At 35.6% G+C, this 12,547-nt stretch overlaps 1 protein-coding gene across 1 annotated transcript in view; it reads left to right on the top strand.

Moving 5' to 3' along the window:
• The first annotated feature begins 8,819 nt into the window (after positions 1 to 8,819).
• LOC130734599 (DExH-box ATP-dependent RNA helicase DExH14) overlaps positions 8,820 to 12,547 on the top strand; it is a 47,222-nt gene continuing 43,494 nt past the window's right edge. Inside the window, exons 1-9 of the mRNA XM_057587087.1 lie at positions 8,820 to 9,046; positions 9,137 to 9,198; positions 9,310 to 9,481; positions 9,833 to 10,277; positions 10,365 to 10,430; positions 10,725 to 10,829; positions 10,950 to 11,252; positions 11,574 to 11,690; positions 11,798 to 11,857. Of these exons, the coding sequence (XP_057443070.1) occupies positions 8,937 to 9,046; positions 9,137 to 9,198; positions 9,310 to 9,481; positions 9,833 to 10,277; positions 10,365 to 10,430; positions 10,725 to 10,829; positions 10,950 to 11,252; positions 11,574 to 11,690; positions 11,798 to 11,857 (1,440 nt within the window). The 5' untranslated portion in view covers positions 8,820 to 8,936. The remainder of the gene's footprint in view (positions 9,047 to 9,136; positions 9,199 to 9,309; positions 9,482 to 9,832; positions 10,278 to 10,364; positions 10,431 to 10,724; positions 10,830 to 10,949; positions 11,253 to 11,573; positions 11,691 to 11,797; positions 11,858 to 12,547) is intronic.

Below are 12,547 nucleotides of genomic sequence, written 5' to 3' on the forward strand. Positions count from 1 at the left end.
TTTCAGTTTTGAAAATCCTAAGTTAAAAATCATGACCAAAATACCCCTGCGACAGTTTTTGATCCGATAATTTTTCCGAGTTCAGAATACCCTTAGTTACGGCTTATGAAAGCATAGGAACCAAGTTTGATCGAAGAAAAATCGAGCCTCACAATTGTGAAAAGTGGCCGAGCCCTATAGAGGAGGAGGGGGAAAATTCCTTTTCCGAAAACTTGTCCTTTCGCGCTAGATTATCGTACCTTAGAGTATAGATTACTTCGAGTAACCTTAGTAAGTATCGATAACTTAGTTTTCGATAGATTCTGATAGTATTTCTGTGGTTTTGCTCTAAAGGTGATTTTGAGGAATTCCCAGAGGAGCAAGCCTTTGATTGTGAACAAGTGTTAGGAGATCGTCCTGGAGAATCTACAGGTGAGGGCTTCTCACTGAATCTCTAGTTAATGCTTAGAGTCGATGTTTCGACATTGTTTACTGTTTATGCACTGGAATTGTGTGTGATTGGAAAACGTTTTCTGAGGCTTCGGCTGACAATGTAGATGATGCATCTACTGTATGTTTTTGATGAGTGAATGACATGCTAAGTGCTAATTGGGTAATTTAGGATGTGTGGTGCATGCCTTATATGCTAGGTGCTATGTGGTTATTGCTTAAGATATTGACATATGACATGTTGATTGATTATGATGAGTTAATTCTGCTTTTGCACTATAATCTGAGTTTTTGAACGGTGAGAAAAGCGGGCAGGTCATGCCGATTTTATTTTGAGAGTTTTGAGAAAGCTTGAAAGGACGAATGAGATTCGGGCCTTGTTGTGGTGTTGTATGGATCGAGACATTCTCTGGAGTCATTTGGGGATTAGGAGATCCCGAGAACTTATAGGATTCGCGATAAGACTAAAAGGATAATTATTTTGTAAAGAAAACTCATAAGACATTAAACAACCTCTAAATCTTTAAGTAATGGTAATAATCTCGGAAGGAAGCTTTGGATGCAAATCATAGTTTTGGAAAACGAGAAGTGTCGTCGGATCCCAGCATTGAGAAAGTTGAGGGGCTTCGAGTATGTAGTTGTTGTTGTGCTGTTGGAGCAGCTATTGTGGTTGTGCTGTTGGAGCAGCTATGTTGTTGGGCGTATCTTCGACTTTGCGGCGCGAATCCGTATGTCCAAACCCGACGGGTTGGGCCGATTCGGCAATAATTGTTGACACGCGCGAATCCGTATATTCAATCCGATGGATTGGATCGATTCGGCGGTAGTCACTCAGGCACGCGTGAGTCCGTATGTTCAATCAGAGGGATTGGATCGATTCAGCGATTGCCATTTTACCTCGCGTGAATCCGTATGTTCAATCCGAGGGATTGGATCGATTCAGCGACAACTTGTTGACACGCGCGAATCCGTATATTCAATCCGATGGATTGGATCGATTCGGCGGTAGTCACTCAGGCACACATGAGTCCGTATGTTCAATCAGAGGGATTGGATCGATTCAGCGATTGCCATTTTAACTCGCGTGAATCCGTATGTTCAATCCGAGGGATTGGATCGATTCAGCGATAACCTTTCGACTCGCGCGGATCCGTATGTTCAATCCGATGGATTGGATCGATTCGGCGATAGTCATTGGACACGCGCAATGTCCGTATGTTCGACTCTTTTGAGTGAACCGACTTGGCGTTGTCATTTGTTGCGTGTGCGAGTCCGTATGTTCAACCCAAGGGGTTGGATCGACTCGACATGCCTAATTGTGGGAGTTGCGTGTGCGAGTCCGTATGTTCAACCCAAGGGGTTGGATCGACTTGACATGCCTAATTGTTGGGCTATCCTGGGGATAAGTCCGGGAAACCGGTAGTTTCCGAGTATGTGATACTCTTTGCTTGTTGAGCAGTTGTGACCATCGAATTGAGATGAGTCGGATGATCCGGAGATCATCATGAGTTACTATGTTGATGTGAAGAAGTGTCTTTTGTCGCAGAATCGACTTTACCTTAGGGTAAGCTTTTAGAGACTTTAATTTACCTAGAACACGTGGCGACGTGTCGAGTGAGAGTCGGAGACGTTGTTTGACTAATCATCCTGCATTCATGCATACTGATTTAGTTGTCGAGTGTGATTGTTATTTGTTAATCCTATTTGGAACATGTTAATTGTTATTATTGCCGTTAAGTTCATTATGGAATATGCAACCCTAGGATGTTATCCCTAGCTATAAGCCTAAGTGGCTATTCTCTTATCTATATCTATTGGTGCTATTATTTATGTAATTCTTTGGAGTTGACCCTCGCGTCTTCTGTGTGTGCTTTGGCGGACAAACGCCCTTTGTCAGATGTCTTTGGCGGACTGGTTCACGACGGTTCACCCTTCGGGGGAAACTAGAGTTGGGATGCTGGGACAGGAGCGCATCGCGATAGCGAGCGGAGGACGGATGGTGTACATAGACTAGGTCGTTCTGGATTTCGAATTCGGACGACGATCATGCTAGCATGTAGGTTTTAGTGCTGGTGTGAGCTCCTCGAGATGGGATTAGTGTAGGAGTAGAGTCTTAGCTCTGAACATCATTTGTTTTCTTTGGGGACAGGGTAGTTTCCCACCTATAGCTTTTTGTGTGGTTCCTTTACGGGAATCACAGAGAGTTGGTTGGACTTAAGAGGTCTTGTTTTAGGCCATCTGGGCTGACTTATTCTTATTTTGAGGGACAGTGTTGCAGACACCTAACCTTTCTTTTGGATTATACCTTTTGCCTACGGGCGTTCTTTTCTACTACTTTCCGTCACTGGAGGTTACTCGTGACGAGGTTGGGTACTTACAGCGGGGGGTTGTAAATATATATTGGATAATAGTTTTATTGCTTTTCGCATTTGGGTTTTATTTAATTCAGTCTTGTCTTAGTTATTATCAAAAAAAAAATATTTACGTTTTTCCGCATTAAGTTTACTTTTGGTTACTAAAGTGACGCCACCAAAATCGGGGTGTTACAAATAGCAATATTACATAGTTAATAGTAATTTTTTATACTTCTTTCTAATTGTAAAACTTTCTAATTTTTTATATATTAAAATTAAAATTAATTTAATAATAATTATTCATCATGAGTTGAGGAATTTTAAAAAAAAAAACTTATTACTATTTTTTACACCACCTACTAAAATGTAAAAGTAAAAGTTACTTTGAACCTTTGTATTAACATTTTCATTTGTATTAAATAAATTATATTAAAATATTAAAAATGAATAAAACTGCCTAAGTCATTAGCTATTTAAACACCTACTAAAATGTATAATTAAATTGAAATTTTGTTATAAATACACCAAAAAAAAATTGTATTATATACATTAAACTAAACTAAAACCTGATCAATAATATTTTCAAATTAATTAGTTATTCAACAACCAACTAAATTTCATGTTTGTTATATAAGGTAAAATAGAACATGACAAAAGACTCCTGAAACATAACTCTTTAGTTCTCTAAAAATGTGTGGAAAAATAAAAACGAAACAAGACACTCTAATAAACAAAAACTTCACTTTTATTTCAGGTAGGGAGGTTAATACGAGTTAGTGTAATGATTTGATAAAATATTTAATTAGATACAAAAATATTTCAAAATATATATATTAGTCATAATCATTTATTTTTTAATTTAATTCTCATAAAAAATTCATTAAATACATTAAGCAGTAAAATCTTCCTAGCTTTGTACTAAAATAAAGGAAGCAATAGAAAATTTCTTTGTAATTAATATATTAAATAATAAAATTAAAAACTGAAAAAAAATTTATTTTCAAGAGTAATTCAACTACCTAAATTGAATAATAATGGTCATAAACTTTAAAAATTGACTTGAATTTCGCATTAGGGAAAAATAACAAAAATTAAACTTGATTAATGACAAAATAATGTTATCAATAAATAATTTAGGTAAAATAGTTTAAATTTTAATATGACGCTATAAGGTATTTACTATTAACTATAACGTAACGTTCAAAAAAATCTACAACGTATGTGTGTTTTATTTGAAGAAACAATCTCATTATAATTTTATGATCTTATTATATATTAGTAAAAATGATTTTGAGCACGCTTAATAGAGAAAAATAGTTATGACCGAAGTTCAATAAATATAAATTTATTACATAATTCTTAATCTATTTAATTTATATCTTATTATAGTTGAAAAAGATGAAATTGCTTTATTTTTCACGATTTTAACATGTGTTAAAATGTTTGGGAAATTGTGATTACCCTTTCCAAAAAATGACTTTCTCCAAAAAAAGTACAAAAATTGGTAAAACAACTTTTTTAATGGCATTAAAAACTTATTGCTTAATCTTTTTTTTAAATGGACTGTATTATTTTTCACATTCTTAAATAAATAAATAATTAAATTTATAAAATGATCTAACATGTGTAAACCTGTTGGGGAAATTGTAATTGCCCTTTCCAAAAAATGACTTTCTCTGTAAAAAGTACAAAAAATGGTAAAACAACTTTTTCGATGACATTAAAAACTTATTGCTTAATCTTTTTTTCAAATGGACTGTATTATTTTTCACGTTATTAAATAAATAAATAATTAAATTTATAAAATGATCCAATGCTGATTATTAAATATTAATTATTAAATTTGAGCAATATTAATTATTTATAAAGAAAACTCCAATACTATTTATTGAAAAGTCTTTTTTTTCAAAATTATTGAAATAATGAACACAATTATTATTTTTTATTTTAAAATAAAAATTATTTTAATATTTATGTAATAATTTAAACTGTAATTATTATTATATAATGTTAAAAAATATTGTAAATAAACCCGTGCAACGCACGGGTATAATACCTAGTTAGAAGATATTTTGGGCTCATAAAACTCAGAAGATGAGAGTTCAACTATATAAATATTAAATACAACACCCTTTAGACATAGCTCTTTTCATACTGCCTATAATATTATTCATACTACAATATCATCAGTGCGAATCAATATCGATGGATGCGGATCCTCTTTCCCGGTTTCATGAATTTCGACCCGTGTTCTTGATGGATGCAGATGCTCTTTCCAGGTTTCATGAATTTCGACCCGTGAACAACGTGCGTGGTCGCTTTACAATGGAGATCCATGGCCAGATTTTGGGGTTGAAGCCCGAAACTGATGAACATCAAGAAGATTCTTTTGAAAATCTTGAAAGGTTCATAATTGATGCAAATACAGTTAAAGAGTACTCAGAGTGTTCAGTGTGTCTTGGAGAGCTTTCAATTGGATCAAAAGCAATTCAATTGCCAAAGCCTTGCTCTCATGTCTATCATCAACATTGCATCATTCAGTGGCTCAACAATTCAAGAACATGCCCCTTGTGTCGCAGAACTATCTGAAGAAAATTTGTAATGCTTTTTCATTAAGTACTGGATCATATTCTTTTATGTACTGTATAATTTTTCTTTTACCTTTTTTTTCTGTGACTGTGAACTCGATCAGTGTTTAGCTTCATTGCTTACAAGTTACACGCAACTACGATGTTTTTGGTTAATTGTATGAAACATGGTTCGAAGGAAAAACGTTCTTTTTTTTGTATTTAAAAACCTTTGTTTCCCTCATTAGATCAATTCAATTCTTGATTTTGATTTTTTCCAACGTACAGTCTCTTATGTTATTTTTACCTTTTAGTGTAAAATAAAATATCTTTTACTCATGGGGTTTATTATCAATTCTTATTCATGAAGGTAACTTAACCATAATTTGATTTCTACTATATAAATTTGTTACGTTGGTTCAGATTTGGGAGTAAATTAGAATTCAAATTCTTTTTTGGTGATTGGGCAAGAATAAATTCAAACCAAATTGGATCGGCAAAAATCGGTTTAATTTTTTTTTACAATACCAAATTAAGAAAAGACGTATAAAGGTCCTTAAACATTATATCAGATATTGGCACAAAATTGTAAGGGCTTAAGTTGATGGCCTTGTTGGGAACCAAGCGCACAAATGTATGAATATCAAAGTTGATCTTGAATGGGTGCGAGGTTGGATGGAAATCACGACCGATTTCACCAACACCAAAAAACAAAATCTGATATACACGTCATTCACTCAGCAAAGATTGGAATCGATATATAAGAGTCTTTCTAACTGTAGCATGAATCTTACAACCCTGAAATTCAATAAAATGAGGAAATTTGAGATTTATAGTTAAAAAAAAAAGAACGTAATACATGGTTATTATGTGAAAAAGTGATTTACCTTGTCATCCATAAGAATCATGTCCATGGAAAATGGAAGCTTGGAGCCATATTAGCTCGGACTAAGCCACAACCGGTTCACCTTTGCAACAATAGACCATTTCTCCTTTGAGGCATCGATGGTGGCAAGATCGTCGATAGCCATTAGAACAAAGTATATTTCAAAGCTAATAGTTGGTGAGAAGGGATGATGAAGTTAAAGAATAGCATGAGATTATTTATATAGGAATTTGACAATTAGGGTTACTGGTCAATGAATGTTAAAAAAGAAAAAAAAAGGTTGGACAGTAATACAAATCTGATTGCAAGGAGGTAAATTTTTTTTCCAGGTCAATTTTCACTATTGAAAATAATTATTATGGACCAAATACCATGTGTTACACGTGAATTACTCATTCTGATTAGTAATTAAAGGAAAATAGGAATTAAGATTAACATGGTGTTATTACAGTATTTAAGGTTTGACTTTTATTGCAAATCATATTAATTTCTTTATTTTCGCACAAAAAAATAGTGCATATTTATTTCAAGAACGAGTCATTAATATGGTTCTCAAAATTAAGTTTTTAAGTTTTGACTTGTAAAGCAGCATTAACATGGTGTGAATGCTTGAAAGAAATTAACCCGTGACTTGCTCAGCAGAATTAACACTCTTTTAATTTTTTACTTCTTTTCCTTAACAGAATTAACACCATTAATTCTTCATTCAGTGTAGGTGCTGAATCTTAAATTCAAGGCTGTAAATATCCGTTTTAAAAATAGTTTGAAGATTCAGATTCAAACAAAAAAGTTTCAACAGCCTGAACGTTGTATTTGAGAATGTTTTCACCTTACTAAATTACCTTTTTCATGCCTTCCAAAAATTCAAATTTTTTTGAAAAATGATAATCAATGGTATAATGGTATATGTATACAACTTTTATGTTAACAATTAATTAGGGGTTATAAAACAATAAAAAAAAACTACTGAAATAAACTTATTTACTAAACACTTATAATAAACTTTTAAGCTAGTCAAATAAGCTTGAAGTTACTAAAATGTTCTTACCAATCACATAGCATTTGTAGTAACAATACCAAATCCTAGAACCTATATTGTTTAGGGATGAAAATTATGGGTTTCTTTTTTTAAATGAGATTATATTAAACGAAATCAAGCAACCATAGAGGCAACAACACCAATTTAAACCACATGAACAACAGCTGACGAAACCTCTTCCATCCAAACTCTGTTTGGATAAAGAGGAGCGTTCTTGGCCAAGTGATCAGCCACATAGTTTTTGGAGCGCCTAACAAAAGTAAAATGAAAAGACAAGAAATAAGAAACCAAGTCTCGACAATCACTAATAATATAAATTAGTAAGATGACCCTTTCAGAGCCTTATTCCAAGCTTCGAAGAGCTGCAAACAGTCAGTCTCGAAACATACATGCATGAAGAACAAATCAGCCGTCGTAGAAAGAAATCACCAAAATGCTAACGCCTCAACCACTAAAGGAGAAGTTACATCATCCTGATTTGTCATTGTCGTTGTCATTATCTCACAGCGGCAGTTTCACGGAACAAAACCCATACCAGCAACACCACGAATGAAAGAAGCATCAATGTTTATCTTCACAACATCCCCTACGAGATGACACCTAGCAGCTAGAAACTCTCAAACCAGAGCTCGTTGCTGATGCCTACAACGAAGCAACACACAACGTTAGCCGTACAATCGAAGCTACATCATCCTGATTTGCCATTGTCGCTACCATTATCTCACCGCAACATTTTCACGCAACAAAACCCATACCAACAACACCGCTATTTAAAGAAGCATCAAAGTTTATCTTCTCAACATCCCCCACGAGACAATGCCAAGTAGCTAGAAACTCTCGAACCAGAGCTCGTTGCTGATGAACCGCCGGAGCCTACAACGAAGCAACACATGACAATAACCGTACAACCGAAGCTTAGCCCCATGGAAGACCTGCTTGTTTCGAAGCTCCCAGATAGCGTAAACCAGCATCATAAAAAAACTAATCATTATAGGTCTGACATGTTGAAGATCTGTTGCAAAAATCTTGCAATCGTGTCACCAAGCTCGAATCAAAGGGCAAGGGGAGATGCGTACCACCACTGCACCACCATCGGATAGGTAAAAAAAACATATGACAGATCGTCTCCGATTTTGACGAACAGAACATAGAAGAGTCCTAAATGTCAATCCCCAGAAAATATGAGTTTTAAAACCTTGTAATGTTTTTTGACTTCTTTAACCCGTAAAGATGTTGCTAATACTAGTCACTTCCAAAAACATTTGAATAAGATATTTGAGAATTAAAACTCGAAATTTAATTTAAAAAAATCTGGTAGATGGTCCTCGAATCCGAATGATAGCTCAAGTGATCAGAGTTAGGGAACAAATGAGTTGAGAGAGCGAGGTTTATGGGTCATTCCATGAAAGAGGTACAATTTATGTTTAAGATGTAAAAAAAAGAAAATCCGGTGGTAAATGAAAATTGGGGTTTTGAGGTGGAAGTGATTTTTTTAGAAAAATTTTGTGTTTGGTACGTGGAGAGCAAGCTAAAACCCAGACTGAAGACTTAAAATTCGAGTAACAAAGCAATACCCAATGTCTCCGTAGTTCTTCTTTCACTTGGTTCTTGGTCTTCTTAATAACAGAAGGTTCTACGCCTCTGTGTATCGAATATCGATAATGTTGCTTCAGATTCCTCGCTTCTCAAATTCTCTCAGAGACCCCTTCGATGTCGACCAGGCCTATCTTCATCGCAAAACCATTCTCCACAACCGAAAGCCTCCTCGCAAGTAATCCACTATCACATCGCATTCATTCTCAATCGCTTTTCCCCTTTTTTCAATTTCACTTTTCATTTTCCGTTGCTTCGTGTTTCGTAGTGCTGCGAAGTCGCTTGATGAATCGGAACTCGCTCGGAAGATTGTGTACGGTTGGGAAGAAGGTAGGTGGTATTTTGTGGCTACTTTTGGATTTTCAGTTGATGCAAAAATTGATTGATGTGGTGGTTTGTTAGCGATTAATGGTCATGTTTGTGTTTGGTGAATTGAAGCAGCTTCTGTGGAAGTGCGTCAGGCTTACAAGCAGTTTATAGGAGCTGTAGTGGACTTGGTTGATGGAGAAATGCCGTCTGATGAGTTCCGTGAGGTGGCGCTGGCGGTTTACCGACTCTTCGGCAGACCAATGGAGGAGGGGGATTCTATTGACAGAATCCTTTCTGAGAAAAAGTAAGTGATGGTTTTTGAAGTTTTGACAGTTGCTACAGATTTGAAGAGTGCTTGAACTTGAATAGTGTGTTTTTTGTGATTTCACTTGCACTTTGTGACCATGTGTTAGATTGTGTATGTTTTTTTGGATCTGAATAATTTAATGAGTCTTGATGAATATCGTTTAGAGGACTTGAACACGCTGTTGGGGAAGTTCTATAAATTTGTATTGCTAGGTGCATATTGCAAAATGTAGAGGCCATAATATGGTTTTATTATTTGATTGACTGATTGTTGTCAGTGTTTTGAATGTTGGAGGGATTGGACTATTGTTCAAAATACTATAAACTCTTTTGTGGCATTGGTACGCAGGTTAGAATTGCAAAAACTTATAGGTCATGCAATTGCGGATGCCAAGTTGAGGCAAGCTGCTCATCTAGCACAGAGACTTCTAGATTTGCAGCCTGGCGATAAAAACTCTGCCTTTTCTTCGGAAAGAAATCTTGATGCTGATGAGGATTTGGAATTTGGAGCTGATTTGGGGTTTCATGCGCCATCTCGTTTCTTGGTTGATGTATCCTTAGATGATGGAGACATGATAGATTTCAAAAACACTGTTCCTTTATCATCTCACAAAGAGCAGTATGGTCATGCTGACCCAACAGATCGTTCAGTTGTTGACAAGGAAAAGTTCGACTTGACCTGGTTAAGAGATGCATGTGATAAAATAGTTGGGAATTGTAATTCACAGTTCTCTCAAGATGAGTTGGCTATGGCTATTTGTAGAGTTCTTAATTCAGAAAAACCTGGTGAAGAGGTATTACTTGATGTCAACTTGACATGTACTGTCTATAACTGAGGTTTTCTGCGACATTGAAACTCTCTTTTTTCTCTCTTTTTGAAGATAGCTGGAGATTTGTTGGATCTTGTTGGTGACAGTGCATTTGAGACTGTGCAAAATCTTTTATTGGTGAGGATATCCTACTTCCCCTTCTTATTTCTTTAAAAGGTTACTTGTAACCCTTTGTGAACATTACTCTCCTCCCACAACCTAGTCATTATTGCTTCATATGTTGTGTCAAGTATAAATGTTTGCTTTTGATTTTTTTTCATATTTTCCCTTTGTTTGGATAAGATTGTGTTGGTTGCTGACCTTCAGTTCAAGACTGATGGCATGCATGTCAACTATCTGATGGTGAAAGATGGATACGTTTTTTAGTGGATTTGTTTGAACTATAGTAGGAATATTTATGACAATTTGCAGCATCGAAAGGAGATTGTCGATTCTATTCATCACGGCTTATTGGTTTTGAAATCTGATAAAAATGCTTCAAATCCTCAGTTTCGCATGCCTAGTTACGGGACACAGGTATTGGCCATGTTTCTTAAAATTGGTCTGTATTTCTTCACTTGAATCTGGTGAAATGCAGACACATATTCAGTCTTTATATAAAAATATTGCCTTCGATAAGGAACTGTTTCTTTTTAGGTGACTGTTCAAACTGAGTCTGGAAAGCAAATTGACAAGCTTCGGCGCAAGGAGGAAAAGCGAAACAGACGGGGAGTTGAGCATGCTGGTGATGGTGATTTGTCTACACTGGATATGTCATCTTTACTTCAAGCAAGTCAGAGGAAAAATTTGTTTGATGATATGATCGGTTCTGGAGATAGGTCCCAATCAATAGCTGTTACTGCTCTTCCTGAAGGAACTGTCAAGAAGCACTTTAAAGGCTATGAAGAGGTTATTATTCCCCCAAAACCAACCGCGCCAATGAAACCTGGGGAAAGGCTGGTATATCTCTTTTGTTCTATTTAATGAGACTAAGAATCTTATTTGGGAATGGTGACTGTATTGATACTTCATTAACATATGCAATAAGTGGCAGATTTGATACATGGATAACTTTTGTGTTGGGATCTGTGGTCATTGCAAGATGATACCTACATCAAAAAAATTAAAACCCACATTTAGCATATTTTCTTTCTTTAAATATTGCCAAAATGCATGACTAGTGTTACTATTTTTTCCATTCCCCTAAAATGGTCTTCTAAGTATGGGTTTGTGAGAAAGTGGTGCTATTAATGCATATCTACTACAATTATGCACTTTCAGATTGAGGTCAGCGAGTTAGATGACTTTGCTCAAGCTGCTTTCCGTGGTTACAAATCGCTAAACCGCATTCAGAGCAGGATATTTCAAACTGTTTATGGAACAAATGAGAATATATTGGTGAGTGATTTATGATCTAATTTTAAAACAGAATTAACTTTAATAATGATTGTAGAGAAAGAGTGTAACTTTTCTTGTTTATTAAAACGCTTTTCATGTGCTTGCAGGTGTGTGCTCCTACTGGAGCTGGAAAAACTAACATAGCTATGATTTCAATTCTGCACGAGGTTAATATTTGTATTATATTTTGGTCTTTCCTGAAAATATGGTATATTTTTGTCATCTGAAACAACAATTTAGATTGATTTCTGTCCCTCTATTGATCTCATGGGACAAAGAAAAATCTGGATGTACTAGCTGTTTACTTTATGTGTTCCTTACTTCCTTCCTTGATCTTAAACCTTTCTGACATTACACTTTAATTTTCAATTCATTTTCTGCTATGTTCATCATCATTTTGTTATAAAGTAAAGTATAAAATGCCATACTTTACATGTGTTATAGTGATTTAGAATTATTTTATGGTGCCCACTAGGGTGGAAATTTAAAAAATGGTCCACCCATGGACCAAGGGTGTTTTTAGTAATTTACAATACTTGAATATATCAAAAAAATTAAACCCTAAAAGTTTCGCACCTTTATCCACTATAGCCATGGTTGCTGGCGGCGGCCCCCACTTCACCAGCTCTAGATCCTCCCCCTTCCGCACCTTCTTCACCAGATCCAGATCCTCCTCCCCTCATCCTCCTCCGCAACTACTGCAGGTCCCTCTGCGTCTCCGCCAGAGCCGGTTAGGAGGTCGCTTCCCTCTCCGTCCTCAAACTTGTCTTCCTCCTCTTTGTCGTTTTTGGGACGGTGGTAGAGGTGTGTTGGAATAAGAGAAACTAGGGCTAGAGTAACAGAACGAAACTGAATCT

The sequence above is a fragment of the Lotus japonicus genome, chromosome 1 (genome assembly GCF_012489685.1).
Source record: "Lotus japonicus ecotype B-129 chromosome 1, LjGifu_v1.2".
In the NCBI taxonomy this organism is placed as follows: domain Eukaryota; kingdom Viridiplantae; phylum Streptophyta; class Magnoliopsida; order Fabales; family Fabaceae; genus Lotus; species Lotus japonicus.